This window comes from Lepeophtheirus salmonis, chromosome 1 (assembly GCF_016086655.4).
Source record: "Lepeophtheirus salmonis chromosome 1, UVic_Lsal_1.4, whole genome shotgun sequence".
Classification (NCBI taxonomy): Eukaryota; Metazoa; Arthropoda; class Copepoda; order Siphonostomatoida; family Caligidae; genus Lepeophtheirus; species Lepeophtheirus salmonis.
In genome coordinates, this window is record NC_052131.2 from 871,448 (window position 1) to 890,274 (window position 18,827).

Sequence of the window (18,827 nt, forward strand, 5' to 3'; positions counted from 1 at the left end):
ATATTTAGATCAAATGGACAGAAAACAACAAGAAATATTGTATACAAGGAGGTTTTACAATATATTTATAATAGATTATTTATGTTTAGAATTTTAACATAAATCAGCTAAATATTATTAAGATATTTTTAATTTCTCATTGGCCATCTTTAAGATAGCGTGTTCGTGATAGTTGTTAATTAATAAATTATATCTTTTTGAAGTTTAAAATTCAAAGTGTTTAGAATTTAATGGGCCACACATGGGTACATGGTTAATAAATAAGTAATTTCAATAGGTCAAAAAGGAAAAGATGGCACTTTTTAATGGCTTCCACTTAGAATGACTGATGTTGTAGTTAAGTAAGTCATTATAAGATGTACAAACTCTGGAACTTATACGCAACATGTATATTTGAATAACATACCCTTGGATAAAATGCTTCCATCTGCTATCCAGTTATCATAGTCCATATTTCTCTTGGGCTTCTCTTCTATAAAATCCATGATCCAATATAATACTTTGGACTGAAGTTTAATATCTCTCTATGTACATATAAGTAAATAAATTAAACTAAAACGTGGATTGACTCCATTAAAATAAATACAAAATGATTCTATGCTTACAGTGGGTGTCCCTCTTTTCTGTTTTGTGTTCACTCTATCCATCTGGGTCATTTGGTCTTTTTCAAGCATCCTTTGCATTGCTAATGAATTTGTTAGTTTGGCCATGATGTTCTGATCCTAGTACTAAAGGGATAAAGTAATAATTATATCAGGAAATCATAGATATTACATCAAAGCTCACTTTGCCAGCTGAATACTCTTTAAAAGAGTTAGTATATTCAAATAACACGTAAATATACACATTAATTACAGGGGCGTCCGTAGGGGATGGGTTGTAGGGACTATAACTCTTTTCTCTTGCCCTTTACTCGGCATTCATATATTTTCAGATTCTAAAACAAGAAAGACAAAGACACAAAGAAAATGAAACATGTAAATTACCCCCTATCTAATAATGACAACCACATGATAAAATACAAGAGACTATAAATATTTTAAAACACTTTTGTACAGCTTCACAATGTTTAAAACTCATCTGGTGTCTTTCTCTTTCCTTGTCCTTAGGTGTTCCTGTGTTTTTGTAAGTGCAGCATTAATTTTTTGACTGTCTGTCCCGCTAAAAGAGGTTAAAAAGTCATCTTTATAGAGCTTGCACCCAAAAGAGTTATTTAAAACTGACATAACGTCATTATATAATATATTTAAAACAGGACATTCCCACAAGAAATAAGAAATGAGTGGTAGTCTCCATTAAACTGCAAAAAGGGTATTCTCCACGTTCGTTTTTATAAAATTTAGTTCCAACTTCCAGTCTACCAGATAATTTACGATAAGTAAACCATTATTCTGCCAAAGTCAGAAGTTTACTACTAAAGACTCTGATAACTTTGTGTATGTTTCTTTTGATTTTTCATCGTTTTCAGATATTCCATAAATGGGTTTAGTGTAGGGGATTGAGTACACTTTCTCAACAATGATACGGAAATTGTAGGTAACCTCAATCTGAAGGGCACAATTGGTCTTTGAACTTCAATTTTCTTGAGATATATAGATTTATAGTGTCGTAAAGCTATTTTGTTTACAAAAGATGGGTATAAAGCAGCGTTAGCAACAATACAAATATAATGGGCTCTAACTTCTACTGGTTATAAAGATTCCTTCACCGGCATCTCCCATTTCAAAAATAGTTCATAATATTTGATGATTTCTTGTTTCATAAGAAACTTCTTGAAATGAAAGCTCCATAAATGATCATTATTCCAAAGTTGACCGATCCAATAGAGATTCAATGTCCTCCTTTGAGCTGAAAAATCGATAGGCCACCAAATTTCTTAGGATTGTGTAGTCTTTTGTCAAAAAATTCCTCCTTTTTTTTTACTTAATTTAAAAAAACATTACAATGAGGAGGAAAGTAGTGATAATTATTTATTATGAATCAGAATCCTACTGACCGACATCCTGACAATAACCTCACTTTAATTAAAATTAAAATGTCGTATGCAAAAGCATTATCAAAAAGCGAAAAGAATATTAACGATGCTCTTAAAAGAATTAATCTAAGCTCTAACTTTTAGGTGGGAAACGTTTATTATTTCTTTAACCCAAGAAAATAACGATCGTGTATTTAATTATGTTAAGATGAAAACTCTAGAAATGTACAATTCTGCTCTTAATTTTCGTTTTACGGAGGATGAAATAGCCGGTGCTCAAGCACGCTTTGGCTACGCATATTTTTATACAAAAACGGCAATGGACGTGCGTTCCCCTTTACAAGAGCTTAAAAAAAGCTTTGTCGCAAAAATTGAAGGTTCCAATGGTCAAATGAAATCTGTATGAGGATAAAAGACATTGCAAACTTTGAATTCGATATTAGGAAAAAAACATAAAATTACTGCAGTCATGTATTTTGTAAATAAATTAGAGTATGGTTTTGTATTATAGAGAATACATATGATCTTATAAACAGTGTAGTCTTATTCCTCCACGCCATTTCTTCTTCATATTTTGTCTCTCGGTCATCCTGGATCTCTCCTACTATAAATAAGTTTGTGTCTCTCCCTCGTCAAGACGCAACAAAAGTTTAGTGGAGTCCCCCAGCAGTGTCAAAAATACTTCCATTTTGGTCATTCCAGGATTAAATACTCTGGTAGGAGGCTTCCTATTTTTGAATATAGAAGTTTTCTCATCCAAAAAGCTGATCTTCTTCGAGATCTAGAGTTGTTTGGAAAAATAATCGAGAAAAATGAATCAACTGGAAATAAGCGCATTTCTACACCGACAAATAAAAATGTTATTAATCCTTTTGAAAGTGATCCTATATCTTCAGAAACACTCAAGGAGGTTGACAGTAACTGTGTTAGTGCTATTGATAAAGAAGTTGAGGCTCCGGTATCCTATATTTGAGATGTTCTTACTGAATCACCTGATAAAGCAGTTCAGGTTAAAGATCACGAAAATGGGACTCAAGATGAGGATGGAGGGGAATTATTATCTCAAGGTAGTATCAAGGAGAAGGAACAACTTATTCCAAGTACTACAGGAAGTAAGTCCCAAAGTATGAATTTTTGATTCTATACGTGTAGAGGAATTCAGTACGAGTTTACCTGAGAAATTAGGAAATAACAAAGAAATGTAATATATTTGTAATATTGAAAGACCAACCAAATGACAAAATCGAAAGTCATATTTCATCAAGAAAATCAAGAAAACCTACTCGTGATATTTCTGAAGAAAATATTCTTCTGTGTAGATCAAGATCTGCCTCAAATACAAAAGACTTGCTTCAGAATCTCAAATGGCGACAAAAGGTAATGTGCAACCCCAAAAGTTATTTAAAAAATCTTGATCATAGAAATCCTTCCTCCCAGTAACAAAATAAAAATATATATAAATGACACTGTCAATTTTCTAAATTAATGTTAACTTTCTACAAAGTCTCAAACGGAAATTTAATCTGTACCGTCTATTGAAGTTCATAAATATCCCTGATATAATTGTATCGTGTGGTATTTCACGTAGTTTAGAAATTAATTTTGTTTTACCGGATTGTTATGCCTCTTTCAATAGTGACTTAGTGAATCCAAAAAGAGGAGTCACTATTTCGATCAAAAATATAATGTCTCCAAATGTAGAATTTCGGTGCAAAGAGGGAACCTCATAAAGGCAACATGCAAATTTTTGGGGGACTCAAATTGATATTGTAGGAATAGATGGTCTGAATAATGAGGATCCTCAATTTTTTAATTCCAAACTCTTGTCCATAATATCAAGCAGACCTTCTATAATAGGTTTAAATATCAAGCTCAAATTGGGTAGGGATTCAACACCGCGTACGTAAAACTCTCATCCTAGAGTTACTAAAGCTCTTAACTCAATTATTGCATCCTATGGTTTTTTTGACGCTGGTAGCCAAGCCGGGAATTACATGCATACTTTTTCCTACTTAGACAAATTTTCAAGGCCAGTATCACCCCTTATAGATCTTGTTTTATTCAAAGGTTTCTTAACAGAATCATTGAAGTCATACAGGGTGATAAAAACTCAACAATTTGACCATAAAGGCATTGTTGTCCTAATTGACATTTCCTCAAAGGCGATTAAAAATAAACCATCATGGAAGCTAAACTCTATGCTATTAGATGCCCCTTGTGTTAATAGCGAAATTATATATATAATTGAATGCACAAAGGCAATTATAAACAATAAAGGATACATTTTTTTATTTGTTGAGTTTGAAGAAATGCTTAAAAAAATAAGAAATGCCGAAAAGCTGGAGTAAGAAGATCACAAGAATTAATTAGACGTCTAAATACTTGGGAGAACATTGCTAATGAAGAAATGTCAATACAAGAAAAAAAAACAAAAAAACTTGATCTTATGTTAAGAGAAATGTACAATAATTATTTTTCTCTTAACATAAGATCAAGTTTGTTTTTATCAAAACTTGTCACACTCAAGATTACAAGTTGTACAACAACAGAATAAAAAAAATATATCGATATTTAAAACGGATGGTGAAATTTGGTAAGATCCGAAAATTATAATTGATGAAATTGAAAGTTTTTATTCGAAACTGTATGGTTATTTTGATTTTGGAAAAATTGGTAAATAGTAAATACTCTAGATGTGAAATTAACATTGCAGACTTTTACTAGGACTATATTAGTTAAAAACATAGCTCTCTCAATGTGTCTGAAGAAGACAAAAATGTCATAGAATGTCATATGAGTATTCATATAATAAAAACAGCCATTGCTAATAACTCTAAGTTAAATGAAGCACCTAGCCCCTTCGGATTTACTTTTGAATTCTATAAAAAATATTCAAACCAATTGTCTCCAACTCTTCTTTCTTTTTATGAAAAGGTTATGTCAACTGGATATTTTTCTAGTTTGGCATCTGACGGATATATTGTTCCAACTCCAAAACACAAGAACGATCCTAGATATTTAGATAACCTGCGTCCTTTAACAATGTAAAATGCAATATATAAAATCTTCTCCTACGTTCTTGCAAGTAAGTTTAGTAAAGCTCTAAAAAAAGTGATGCATACTGCCCAGTATGGATTCGTTAAAGGCAAAATAATGGACTCTGTACCTTTTACTATACAAACCTCATTAGAGACTTAAAATAACGTATCACTAATATCAATTGATTTCTCTAAAGCATTTGATACCTTATCTAACAAATATATAATCCAGAGCCTATACGGTAAGGGTATTGGAGACTATATTGTTCAAATGGTTGGCGTTATACTGTGCAGAACTCAAACATAGATCCAATATGGAACACAAAAATGCTAAGGAGATCCTTCTTCTGGAATATTTTTTATCTTATACATCCACCTTTTGATACAAAACATCCATCCAAATAAAAATAAATCATTGGTTTTTATTCTCCAACTTCTATTTTAAAATCTTTAGGTTATTGAGATGACTTGCCTTGAATTTTTACTGGTACTCCGCTTCAAACTTTAATATCTATTAAAAATGTGAAAACATACTCTCTATGTTCTGGCCTAGAAATTAATGTAGAAAAAACAGAAGTTTTAAGTACATACAAAGAACTTTTTCAAAAAGAATGGCCCCTTTGTAAGACCACTGGAAAAATAAAAACTGCCAGGGTCATAGATAGGAGTAAAAAATCTTGAGATTAATAAGGGTGATATCATTTCTAAACTGATGAATCCTCTAAAGTTTTTTAATTCATTTACTTTAAAATTGTGGGATAAGGCAATAGCATGGAATACCTACATTGTGCCTAAAGTTATACATATTTTACGTGTTACTCATTTTCAAGCTGATATTTTAACGAAAATTTGTGATATAGAAAATTTGATATTTGAATTTTATATTATAAATTTAATTCTTGATAGTTTTCACACACATATGGAGAATACACATGCCGCATGATATGCGTAACAAATACAGTGTGTGGCCTGAGAGCGTGCCATTGAATGGAAATGCATGCCCTGAGAGCTTTTTGATTCTTATCAAAATATACAATGATGAAAATCCACTGTATTTTTTAGCTGGATCGTTCTTTTGGAATTTTTGATCGAAAGAATCAGTTTTCTTTTCCTTAGCAGTTGTCCTTATTATTTAATTCCACAGTAGTGAGCATCCTTTCCTTAATAGATTCAAATATATTCATAACCTGATTGAACATTCGTGTGTGCTCATAAAAGACGGAGCGTAACCCTGAGGGTATGTTGCAGAGTTATAATTATTGGTACTTGTTGGACTCAGAGTAGAATTGGGGAACGACATCCGAGTAATTTTAGCAAATGTCCTTGTTTATATCCTTTTCTCCTTCCTCCCTTGTCCCAGCAGATTGTAGCTGATCAAATGAAACGTCATGAGCATTTTTCTTTCTTTCCTTCTAAACATTCTTCAAATTTTCAGGGTTACCATTTTGATCTTCGGTTTCTTTCTTTTTTAACATTTTTTTTATTTTTATGTTCCTTTAATTGGTTAGTTGCACTGATTAAGTATAAGTAAACATTATAGTATTACATTTATTCAATCTAATCTAGGAATCTGTTGGGGAAATCCATATACATGAAGTATATTTCTTTTTCTAGGAATCACCGGGGAGCGAACGTACACGCATCAAGTTCTAGAGAATAACTCTGGAGCGTGCTGTCCATGAACAACATTTTTTTTCCACTATATATATCATAAAAAAATATTTGTGCAAATAATTCCATAATAACTATAATTTAAACACATTTATGTATATAATAATATATCCAAAATATGTTAATCATTAAAAAACCGATATATTTCAGTGCATAGACATTGCATCTCCTGTATAATTCAGGGGCGTCCGTAGGATTATACTTTGGGGCGAGCTGGGTCTTCGGAATTTTATAAAAAAATATCAAAAATCCACAGCTGTTCTCAAAAAATTAAATCTATTGTGTATTTTCCACATGTGGGTGAAAGCTATCAATAATTAATTGGGCAATTGCTTTCCCAATTTAGGGGAAAACTAAGCAATGTTGAGGCAAGTAATATGTTACATTCAGAACCTTTCTTTAGATAAAAATAAGGTCACCAAGAAGCACATTTTTTCTAAAAAATGCTAGTAACAAATATTGGAAAAAAATTGTTAATAAAAAAAACTTATATCCTATGCTTATAAAAAGTACGGCGTTATCTCGCTAAAACAAAAATACCCCATGATGTATTTTTTGATTCCCTCTTCTCCCTTGATCATTTTGGAGGGAAGGTTGCATTATACAACAAAGATAACGACATGAAAGGACTCAAGGGAAAGAGAAGACTCTCATTAGAAGAAAAACATATTTTTTTCTCCTTCTTGCTGATTGGTTTGAAATTGTTAGCTGCCATAAGATCTATTTGAAGTGTTTGAATGGTCTTGGATGGGTTTTATTAATTATTGTACTTATTTAATTATTTGTTATAATTAGCCAATAATGGCAATATATTTTCCTGTTTTCATAATGTCAAATCTGTAGTGCAGGGTATTTTAAAAATAGATCAGCTACAGATAAAAAGTCTCTAGGCTTCTCGTTCATGAAAATGTTTACCTTTCTGAAAGACATAAATAGTAAGAATTTGTTGGATTAATACCATCGAACGTGCTAATTGGAATCCAACCAAAGACTCAAGAGTTTGTCACGTAAAATAATCAACAATTTTTTTACTATGTAAGGGGATTTAAAAATTAAATTAATGTGTTGTTATCTTGGAGATCTATCAAAACCTTCTCTTCATACAGTTTATAGAAATCTAAATCCTATGTTTATCGATGTTTTAATAATTAATCGTTAATTTTAAAACATTTTTGAGTCAGATATACTTATGAATCATACTTTGTATCTATTTGACTATTATATTTTTCTCTATAGAACGTGAATATTTAGTATATTACAGATGGTCCTTTAAAATTTATTTTTGTGTATTGAAATCCGTTTCAACTTATTGATTTAGTCTATTTTTATTTTTCATCAAGTTAGAATTGCTAATTTATTCAATCACTTGTTTAAATATTATAATATTAGGGAGAATTTATATCGACGTTATTTTTGATTGCCACACTATGCATACAGTTTTATAATTTAAGTAGATGAAGTGCATCAGAAAAGTAATAATGATGATTACAATAGTTCTTCAAATATTTGTTTAGAAAATCGATGGGATCATTTCTGAGAATGACAATGATAATAATCTTTAAATTATTATTTATATACTTTTACTATCTCAAAATACAACTTATTATTCGTTCCTGGAAATTGTTCACTCTCCATGTATGTATATTGTAATTTTTAGGACTCCCTGAGTGCACAGATGAGAAACTTATTAGAGTTCCCTTATATTTACGTCGTTGTTGTTGATTTTTTGACTGTCCGTTCTTTCGCTCTATTCCTTTACGCCTATGTACACGACTCTCTAGAGGGCCTTAAAATAAGCCACAAGTATAGTTTAAAGTGTTTTATCTGAATTCAGAAAATATGTTTACTTGTATAAACTATTATTCTACATTTGTCAGGCCGTACATACAAAATTGAAAACCTATTTTCTTTGTAGATATGTATGCAAGGGAACAGGAACCAAATCATATTTATGGGGTGGGATGAGGGAGTTTAATAAAAAACATGTCAATCCGGACCAACCGTTATTATTTACTCTTATCTATTATAAAAACTGAAGAGATTCAGAGTCATTTTGTACAATGCTTGGATGAACACTGTTGAAGAACACATAATTAGCTTTCAATTGCTAAGAAAAACATTGTCTTAGTCGCCACCATGAGCACACAGTACGAGAATAGGATTGAGATCGTAGCGCTCCTCCGCGCAGGATTGTCCTAGAAGGCTATCTGGGAGCAGACTAGGGGCTCCAGAAAGATGATTTACAATGTATCCAGGCAGTGGATGTTCGGAAAGGACATAAGACTCTAGGAGCAGGCAGAAACTCTCCGTGTACGTCAACCACCTGAAGTCGGCATTCAACAAAAAGCCAAATTCCTCAGTAACTGATATGGCCAGGAAGATTAAAAAGACCCCATTGGCGGTGTACAGGCCTCTAAAAACGGCAAGAGGAATGTCTTTGCGGTGTATTCCGAGGCTTCTGTTAATATAAGAGCAAAGAAAAGTATTTTCTGATGAGAAGACCTTTACTGTTGACCCTGTCTTCAACAGGGAGAATGATCGAGTAAATGACATTGGGGGATGTAGCAGAGGGACACTGATATGTTTCCACCACCAAACACCATGGCTCAGCGATAATGTTAGGCCTGGTTGCATCCAACGGGAAGGCCATAAATCCTGCATGGTTCCCTTTAGTATATAGGCTGAGTACATCAAAATTCTGGGCACCAAAGTTCTCGCATGGATCAACGTTGGCAATTATCTCTGTGTATGGCAACAATATAGAGCACCTACCCACAGGGCCAAGAAAAACACAAAAGTGGATCCAGGCCAATATTCACTTCTGGGGGAAAGACTTATGGTCGACACAGAGCCAGAATATAATTGAATATATTTAGAAAAGAATGTTCACTACTCGGGAATTAAATATTAATGACAACTGTTAAGGAAAATAAAATTCCTTCTTTATACTACCAATTACAAATTAAGGGACCAGCTAAAAAACACACTGGATTTACTTGGTTGTTTATATGTAATTCATTTTATAAAGTCGGGAGCAATAATATGAGAATGATAGTATCCGAGTACATAAGGGATATATAGCAGTTGGTATTATTGACTTATTCGGCTGACTACTACATTATTTCTGGCATTTTTTCTGTTTCTTTTAGAATAAAAGGTTGCGTGCTACAATAAATGTAACGACGTGAAATGTATTTTTCCAGCAGTTGATTCGAAAAGGAACGGAGGAAGAATGAAATCACCATTATTTTATCTATCTATATAACCATATTATAAGGTACATTTACATACAAATGGATGACTTTTGGAAGGATGTTGACATTGCCTATTTCATAACAACCTATACTTTAAATAAACTCATTTACTTTACTTAACCTAAATAATAATTTTCCGTAAATTATAATTAGATGCATAAAATAATGTGATTTTTTTAAATATTTGAAAAATAACTAGAAAGATGTGAGAAGTGTCCGTATGTTTAGATCTTTTTATTTTGCTAACAAGGTATTAAAAAGAATCATAACTTTTTCAAAAAAATTAAAAAAGTTAAATATCATGATATACTCAAAAAAATCATTATGAATTAAGAGACTTTCTTCATTTATGTATTTTTATTATTTAACGTGAAGAAAAAACTACTCGCATCGGCAGACAACGACTCTCTCCTTTTTGTTATAACAATGATGAATAGAAGGTCATCTATGTTTTGTAATAAATGCAAAAAAAAACAAAAAAAAAACACACCTAATTACAAACACAAGAAGTATTAACATAAATATTAGGTTGAGAAAAAAGTAATTTCGTATTTCCCTCACGTTTTTTAAAACTAAGTATATCTTGTTCATTATTGGTCACGTGGATGGTTCAGTCGTGAATGATCGTACATCAATTATGGAGGTCTCAAAGAAAGAAATTTGACACATTTTACATTTTTATTACCTGAAAGGTAATAACGCATCAAAGCCATGAAGAAAATGTACTCTTTTGGTACGCGTTACACAAACAGTGGCTCGAGCGATTTTTCCCAACTCAATTCTACCATCTACTGTGAACAACCCGACCGTTTGAACCTGGTAATCGAACAGAAGCGGCTGGCATTGGTGAATACGAGACAAAAAGATATCATCAAGACAACACCAGGCCACACCCATCTCGGATGGGAAGTTTTTAGTTATCTACCATACAGTTCAGACCTGGAACGGTGGGACTAACCCATGTTTCTATCCATCCAACGTGCTTGGGGGTACAAACTAAAAGTAAAAAAGGCATGTGAAAACTGCTGTCCGAGTTTTTTGCCAATAGAGACAAGGGCTTCTTCGAAAAGGGCGCTAGGAAGTTGGATTCTTGTTGACGAGAAGTTATCAAACAGAGCGAAGCATACGTGGCTTAAATCGTATGATTGTAACACTTCTTATTAAGGATTGAAATAAAGTGAGAAGTACAAAATTTATTTTTCCCTCCCCAAACTATTGCACACATACATGCACCTTCCTAGGTAGTTAGCAGCAGAGCAAACCTAACTATATTTCTTCGTAACTTAGCTTAATTGTTTTTATAATTCATTTCATTTTTCTTGGTTAGTAAATATTTTATATTTTTCACAAACAACCGCTGTCTTTTTAACATACTATTACAAATATTATGAATGATATTCCATTTCTTCTGAATGACATCATTTTTGTATATTAAATGTTGGGAAACTTCCCCAAAAATTATGCAACTTTTAAAATTAATTAAAAACACATCATTCGTATAAAGCGCAAACTTTACGTCGTTACCTTTATTGTATCTCGAAAGCATCGTTTCCCCAAAAATAAATAGAAAAAAGATCAAAAATTAGTTGGAATAACTATGGAATAATTGTTCACAGTTTAACATGAGCTAATTCACATTCTTCAAGCAATAATCATCAAAGTTCAAAACACTGATACGTGACAAAGACATTAAGTATATATTTTTATATTATTGAGGTAACAACCTCCTAGGTATTTAATTAATTAATTAAATAATGAGGTAATGAATAAAGTTGAGTAATTGTAAACAAACAAATTAGCTTATTATCAAAGTTGTCGACCCTCAGTCTGTGTGTATGTAGTCCTCCTCCGGATCAGTTTGGCCTTGGAGAACAAACGGTCGCTGCTGACACTACTTGGTAGACCAAGATTACTCCAGGCCCTCAAAGTCCACTCCCTAATCGGCCGTATCCATCTTTTTGGGACGTTTGGTAAATACTGTAGACTGTTTACTGGCTGGATATATGATTTTCAATTAAGGAGGCTTATCAGGAAGGAACGTTTTTGCTCTTTATCGAATCTCCTCAGTAAGAAAGACTACTTTAAATTGAAGGAGATAAGTTGATATGTAATTTTGTACAAATTGATCGGATCGTAATTTTAGCTTCTAAAAAAAATCAAAAATCCATAGCTAATCTATAGCTCTTAAATTTTTTTTCAAACATTAAGTTTATGAGTAAAAAGCAAAAATTCCTTAATTTAGAGGGACCCTCCTGCCCACCCCCTTTGTACGCCCCTGATTACAATCCCCCCTCCCCACTCTTAGTCATTAAAGTTGAATTATCTTTAACTATTATATTTGAGAGTTTGTCTCATTAAATCATTTATTGAAAAATTAACCCACACATGGAATTCCATTAATATCTAAACTGTTGAAAATAAGTTTATGAGTTATGATGTGTTAAGTTTTTTATTAGCTCCAACTCGATTAGGATGATACTGACTTAACACTTTTTTTTTGTATTGTGAATGACCCTAAAAGAGTAAAGATTGTTTGGACACAGTGCGGATGAAACTTTGGACAAAATGACAAAAAACTATAAAAATAATATTTTTGGATTTTTGAATGTAACCAAAAATATTTTTGATAAATATCTATTTACAGGAGTGTCCTTCAGAAATATTTTCTTTTACAATAAAATTTAATTTTTGAATTACTTTCCTAAAAATTTAATGCTTGAAATATATTTCCAAAAAATTTAATTTTTTGGAAATAACTGTAGATTTTTGAATTTTTTTTCTCCTAAAAGTGTAATATTTGACAAAAATTTCCTTAAAATTTAATATATGAAATGTAATCATTGAATTTTTTTCACAAAAAAAATATTTTATGTGATTAGCTATGAACTTAAGAGCATAGAAGAGTATTCTAATTTAGTTACTTCGGTCAAAGATTTGTGAATAATTGTAATTGTATTTCGAGGAAAAAAGCCTACAATATCCGTCATTCAAACACTGAGGCCCTCAATACCAGCCATGGACGTCATGGCAGAGGACTAAAATCCGCAGCGAGTACCAGGACTTCCACTACCGCCTGGAAGCTATCATTGTCGCTAAGTGCGGCTACATTAATGATTAAAAAAGCCCAGGCACACAATTATTTATAGTATTAATTTTGTTGGAAATCGATTTTTGATTAATAAATTATATGTAGTTGAAGTTTAAATTTCAAAGTGTTAAGATTTTAATGGACCCCTCGGTAAAGCACGATAGACGTATTGGAAAATATAATTTGATACGAAAAAAATGAAGAGAGTTTCCAAAAATATCAATAGTGAGTACCAAAAAAAAAGTTTAGCGTTATCCGGTTCAATTTTAAACAATTCGGTCTCCAGGTTCACCCTACTATATATACATAATATCACATATTATACTAGTAATTGTAACAGACAATTTATTACCGAACAATGATTTTTTTTTAATTTTCTAAATGAAATATTAGGTATTAAATATGACAAAACACTATAGGCATTTTCAAGTATAACTGTCTTCAAGACACAGAGTTTTAAAGACAGAAAAGAGAGAAAATTTCAAAGGAAAACAATAGTAATAATTTGTGCAATTATTTAAACAAATCAGCCATAACTATTGCAGGTGATAAAAGAATTATGAACTACTGTCTACTAGCTAAGATTTACTCTCTATTTAGTGTTTTTATCTCTCATTATCCTTTATTTCTATAACGAACCATAAATTACATATAATATGTTATCCTTCATAAGGAATAATCATATTTTAATTCGTGTATTTCGTCATTCCATTGTTGCTCAATTGACTCAAATCGCACATTAATAGCTTTTATAGAGATTAAGTGCTGCGAGACTCAATTTAACAATAGATGATCCTATTTCCTTAGATGTGTGTCGACAAGAGTAGGAGCTAAGTCGAGTCGAGTCGTTAAGGATCCATTTGAGTTAGACTTGTAACTATGGGGGCACTAAAAAGTCGTCAAAGTTGGTATTTGTTTTTAGAAATAATATATTTCAAAATGGTGACAATTTTTGGGGAAATCTTAGTAATGGCCCTGACTTGAGTCGATAAATCATAAAAGGAAAAAAGAAAGAGAAACCATTAATTAATTACGAAATCCTTCTATCCATTAGTTAATTTCTGTACAATGAATTAATCTCCATGTTAATAACTTTTATTGTGGTATGTGTCCAGTTTTTATACTAAAAGATTAAAAGAACCTTAGTAAAATTGTGATTGAAAGGAAAACCACTTAGGGAGAGTAACGCCACAAATCACAAAACATTGAATGATGTTTAGTTATAACAATTGCTAAACTTAATCAATAAAATATGAAGTCGACTCAGGTTTTTAATTATTAAAAAATCAACTTACAATTTGAATCGAGTCGAAAATCATCGACTTAAGTCGAGTATACACAAAACTAGTTTGTTTTTCATTAATATGAATGAATTAATAAGTAATTTTTTGTAAAAAATATCAAGAAAAAAACAATATAGAAAGATTTTTCTCAAAATTGAGTGCGGATTATATATACCTAATATACTTATTGACCCTTTGGAGGCTTCGAAAGGTACACTTAAAGTTAACAAAATTGATTGATTTCATTTGAAAGGCCATATCGGGGCCACTATACGTTTCTTCTATCAAATAAAGGCATTAAACTCTAGCCTAAATTCTTGGGTATTTTAGCTCATCCCATATATTTGAATACAAGGCCTATTACTCACTCAAATATAGGGTTGATTTGATCTAGGGGTACACATAATTTAAATTTAATAATAAATCGGAAATTTATTTGTCGATTGTTTTCAAAATCGGTGAAAGAGAGGTTTTGTGATGATTCCAGACCTAGATGAGCATGTGGCCGCCTTCCTTCCAGATGCAAACCACTTGGACTACTCTATCTAGGTGAGTCTGGAGGAGAGTGTGAGCTACTCCTCACAGGATTGTACAATCTTTAGAGGCTTCCATCAAGAGGGAGTGGACCAAGCTCGATTCTGACAACATAGTCCAGGGATTTAGGCCTCGTATTGAGGTAATTATTAGAGCTGAGGGGTCATCAAACTCTAGAAGATCTTTATAAATCATAAATAATCATTTTTGTAGACGCATCTCCCAACACTTCCTCTAATTTCTAAAAAACCTATGGAGGTTTGCGTATAACAACTGGAAAACTATGCATAGATACCAAACTACGGAATGGATATCTACCTACTACTAAATGAGAGGTTAGACGTCTTTTTAATAGCCTTTTAGGTGAATTATTAACAATAAGAAAGATCCGACATTCTCTATGGGGTTAAAATCAGATCAATTAGACGCTACATCATAACTACAGTTTATTTATGATACAGCCGATAGCTCCCACGTGATAAAATATTTGAAAAACAGATACGTAGAATAACAACGATACTAATTTCATGTGTTAAACAATTTTTTTTCTTGATATTATTAGATAATTATGTGTTCGAACACTTTCTGCTAATTAGAGACGATTAAGAGATTGAATGAAATACATAAATCAGGCATTGAAAAAGTCTTATTTTTTGAACAACATTATACTTATTGTAGATATAGATTTAAATTAAATATAATATTTGTAATTCATAACATTTTCTCTTTTCATGAAAGATACTTCTTTGGAGAGATGAATATCCTCTTGGTCTGCCATCTATTTAAGTACAAAGAACATGAGTAATTCAATACACAGTGGAACATTGTGTTTTGAACAAATGAGTTTAAACCAAAAAGGTGTTGTTTATCTTTGAGCGTAAAATCCAAAACTCATCTCAATTTTTCTCTCAGTCTTTTGAATTCTGAAATATCTGGAATTATACTAATTCGCGACTATTATCGTTCAGAGTCATTTTTTACATACTTTTAAAACAATCCTAAAAGTTGTTTTTTTATGATTCTGTATCTTGTTCTGATATCGATATACTCCCATTTTTAGGCTGAAAAATGATGAAAAACGACACTGTACTATAGACTCTTATAACTTTAAAAAAAAAATCTATTTAAAAAATGTGTATTTCTAAGGATTTTTGTTTCATTTTGTATTTTTAAGTGATCCCATTTTGAAATATTAAAATTCTCCATTCATCGAGAATGGATCGCTTTATTGTTTCGATCCTAGTATCTCATTCCCAGTGAAGGAGTCCTCGCTACTTCCTTATGAGATTTGGTAGTTTTTCTCGGATGAATTCTCGTTCCGCCGTCCCTCGTGGAATTCGGAATCCAAATTTGAACATCCCTCAATATGGATGATCAATCTTCCTTTTATTGCCTTGATCTTCCTTTTACGAGGTGTGACTTCATCAAATTGGCATATATATATTATTTAAGTATATCTTTCTTTTTTTTAAATCATACATTGTATATGAGTCTATAAATATAATATTCCTCATCACTATATATTATTTGTGTCTTAAGGAGAATGTCGTTTTTCATCCTTTTTCAGGCTAAAAATAGAAATTTATTGAGTTCAGAATAAGATATAGAGTCAACGAAAAAACTCTTTTTATTCATAAAACACACTTATACATAAGTTTTATTAATCCTACTTTTAATTTAGGGTTTGTTTTAATGGTACAAAATGACTCTGATCGATAATAGTCCCGAATTAGTATAGTTCCAGATATTTCAGAATTTAGCTAGGTGAGAGAAAAACTGAGATGAGTTTTGGATTTTGTGCTCTTATATAAATTAAATTATTATTTTCAATTCGTTTGTACAAAAATTACACACTCTAATTGCGTTATCTTTCGAATAAAGGAGAAAAGAAATTATATCAAGATATGTGTAAATATTTTGATAAGACGCCGATTTAAGTAGTGTGCATAAAATTTTCCTTATAAAAGAAATAACAACATTTTAAACATATAAACCACATGCATTTACTAGCCAATAACTTTATAAATATATATTTTGCAACGTCTTGCAGCCCCCTATGACAATAATATTAATATTTTTTTCGTTGATGTCTACATTTGCAAATGAATGTTTAGACACATTTCCAAAACTTTTAAAGTATAATATTCAAGGCATCAATGCTTTTGATAATTTAATAAAGTTGTGGTATTAGTCAGAGCTGTTTGTAGAATAATTACTAACTTTAAAGAGTTCCTTTTATTACAAAAATTTCAAAATTTGACAATTTTTGATACAATTGTTAGGCAAGAACACAAAATAATTATGACTGCTATTTTTTTCGAGGGTATTCATTTCTTTATGAAATTATAGGAATTAAATTATAGAAAATTATTTCCTTAACTATCAATGCAGAATTGTTTCTAATTTGCTCTAAAAGAAACAAAGTCTCAAATTATACAGAGTAGACTGTTACTGAAGCATTTGTTTATACAACTCTACTAAATGATTTGAATAACAGACATATTAAAATTTCATTCGTCTAATAGAATCTGGTAACGTTTTAAATATACATTATACATATGTTATATAAATATATTATTAGATGCTCGTTGAAAATATGACTAATATTAACAATTTGATCTAAATAAAAAAAGAATCAGTGCATTAAACACTTTTTGAATAATATTAATTTTATTTTGAGATAATCATATTTCGGGCTCAAAAATGGGTACTAAAATGATCCATTCAGTCTGCAAATATGGCATTTATTTCAATTTTGAATCGGGCAAATGTATTCTTGTTAATAGACCCGTAATTAATAAATACTTTAAAATTTAAGATTTTTTTTTATAGGAGAGGATTCGTGTTTCATCAAGACAACGCCGGGATACACACATATTTGATGACCCACCAGACGCTCCGGGAGCTCGGATGGGAAGTTCTTATGCATACTTTGGTCTGGGCCTATCACCAAGTGACTGCAAACAGTTCGTGTCTATGGACTACGTGCTTAGGGGTACAAATTTGGCCTTAATATAGGCCTATGATCATTGGTTTAAAATATTTTTGCAATAGGTACAAGGGCTTCCACGAAAAGGGCGTTAGGAGGTTGAATTCTCATTAGCAATAAGTTATAGAACAGAACGTGGCATATTTGGCTAAAATAGGATGATTATAACACTATTGAATTAAGTATTGTAAAAAAGCAAAAAATTCGAAATCACTTTTCCCCAAGCTTTACTATAAAATAATTAAAAGCAGGATTTGATAGTAATTTTCCATAGGTGTAAATCCCCTATAAATCCCGAAAAAGAATTCCTAGTACTTAAATATATAGAAATCAGGTTCATCTTCAAGGTATTACTTATGTTTTTTTTTTTTTTTGATATATCGTTATTTTGGCTAGAACTGGAACAAATTTGAAATGTCATGACGTTATTTTCCAAGAAAAGAAGGTTACTTTTCCAAAGTTCTTCAATGTTGTAGACTAAATAGTATCATTATTCCTTGACATTGATATCCAGGGTATGAAGAGAAAGATCCATTTTCTATTTTTTATTTTTTTTTAAAAGTTTAATTCTGTCTTTTCAAAAATGATAAAAATCTCTCATTACAATTCATACAGAGTTTGTTTTTATCAAACATAATACTATTTCTAATAATAGGCTAAGTACATCTATCTTTAATTGGGTTCTTCATATTCTAAAAACGTGTCCGTGTGTATATAATGAATCAGCGAGGCTGATAATTCAATTTTATTGAAGTCATTTTTCGCCCATTTTAGTAACATTTTTTGAGACATTACAAGATTTTTTAATTTTCCAAGATGTTATTCCCCAAATAGGTTGTTAGGTTTTTAGTCTTTGGAAAAGGGTATACCTATCTATTCAGAATTTGGACTCTGTTACACGACTTGCTTTAAATTGTATTTCGAAATCTTTCTAGTAAAAAATGAAGAAAAAAGGCCCAAAATCAGTTGTCAATCTTTTCCCGCTGTCATACTAT

The 18,827-nt window shown here is 31.3% G+C and overlaps 1 protein-coding gene across 4 annotated transcripts in view; it reads right to left on the bottom strand.

The window, feature by feature from the left end:
• Positions 1-18,827, bottom strand: part of LOC121132416 (muscle-specific protein 20) — a 44,436-nt gene that overhangs the window by 1,758 nt on the left and 23,851 nt on the right. For 3 of the 4 annotated variants that reach the window (XM_040727825.2, XM_040727833.2, XM_040727809.2), the window contains exons 2-3: positions 606-728; positions 407-524 (exon numbers count right to left, since the gene is read on the bottom strand). In XM_040727825.2, the coding sequence (XP_040583759.1) occupies positions 407-524; positions 606-710 (223 nt within the window). In that variant the 5' untranslated portion in view covers positions 711-728. Of the gene's footprint in view, positions 1-406; positions 525-605; positions 729-786; positions 6,566-18,827 lie in introns of those variants that run through there. The other variant, XM_040727815.2, reaches the window with a different exon arrangement.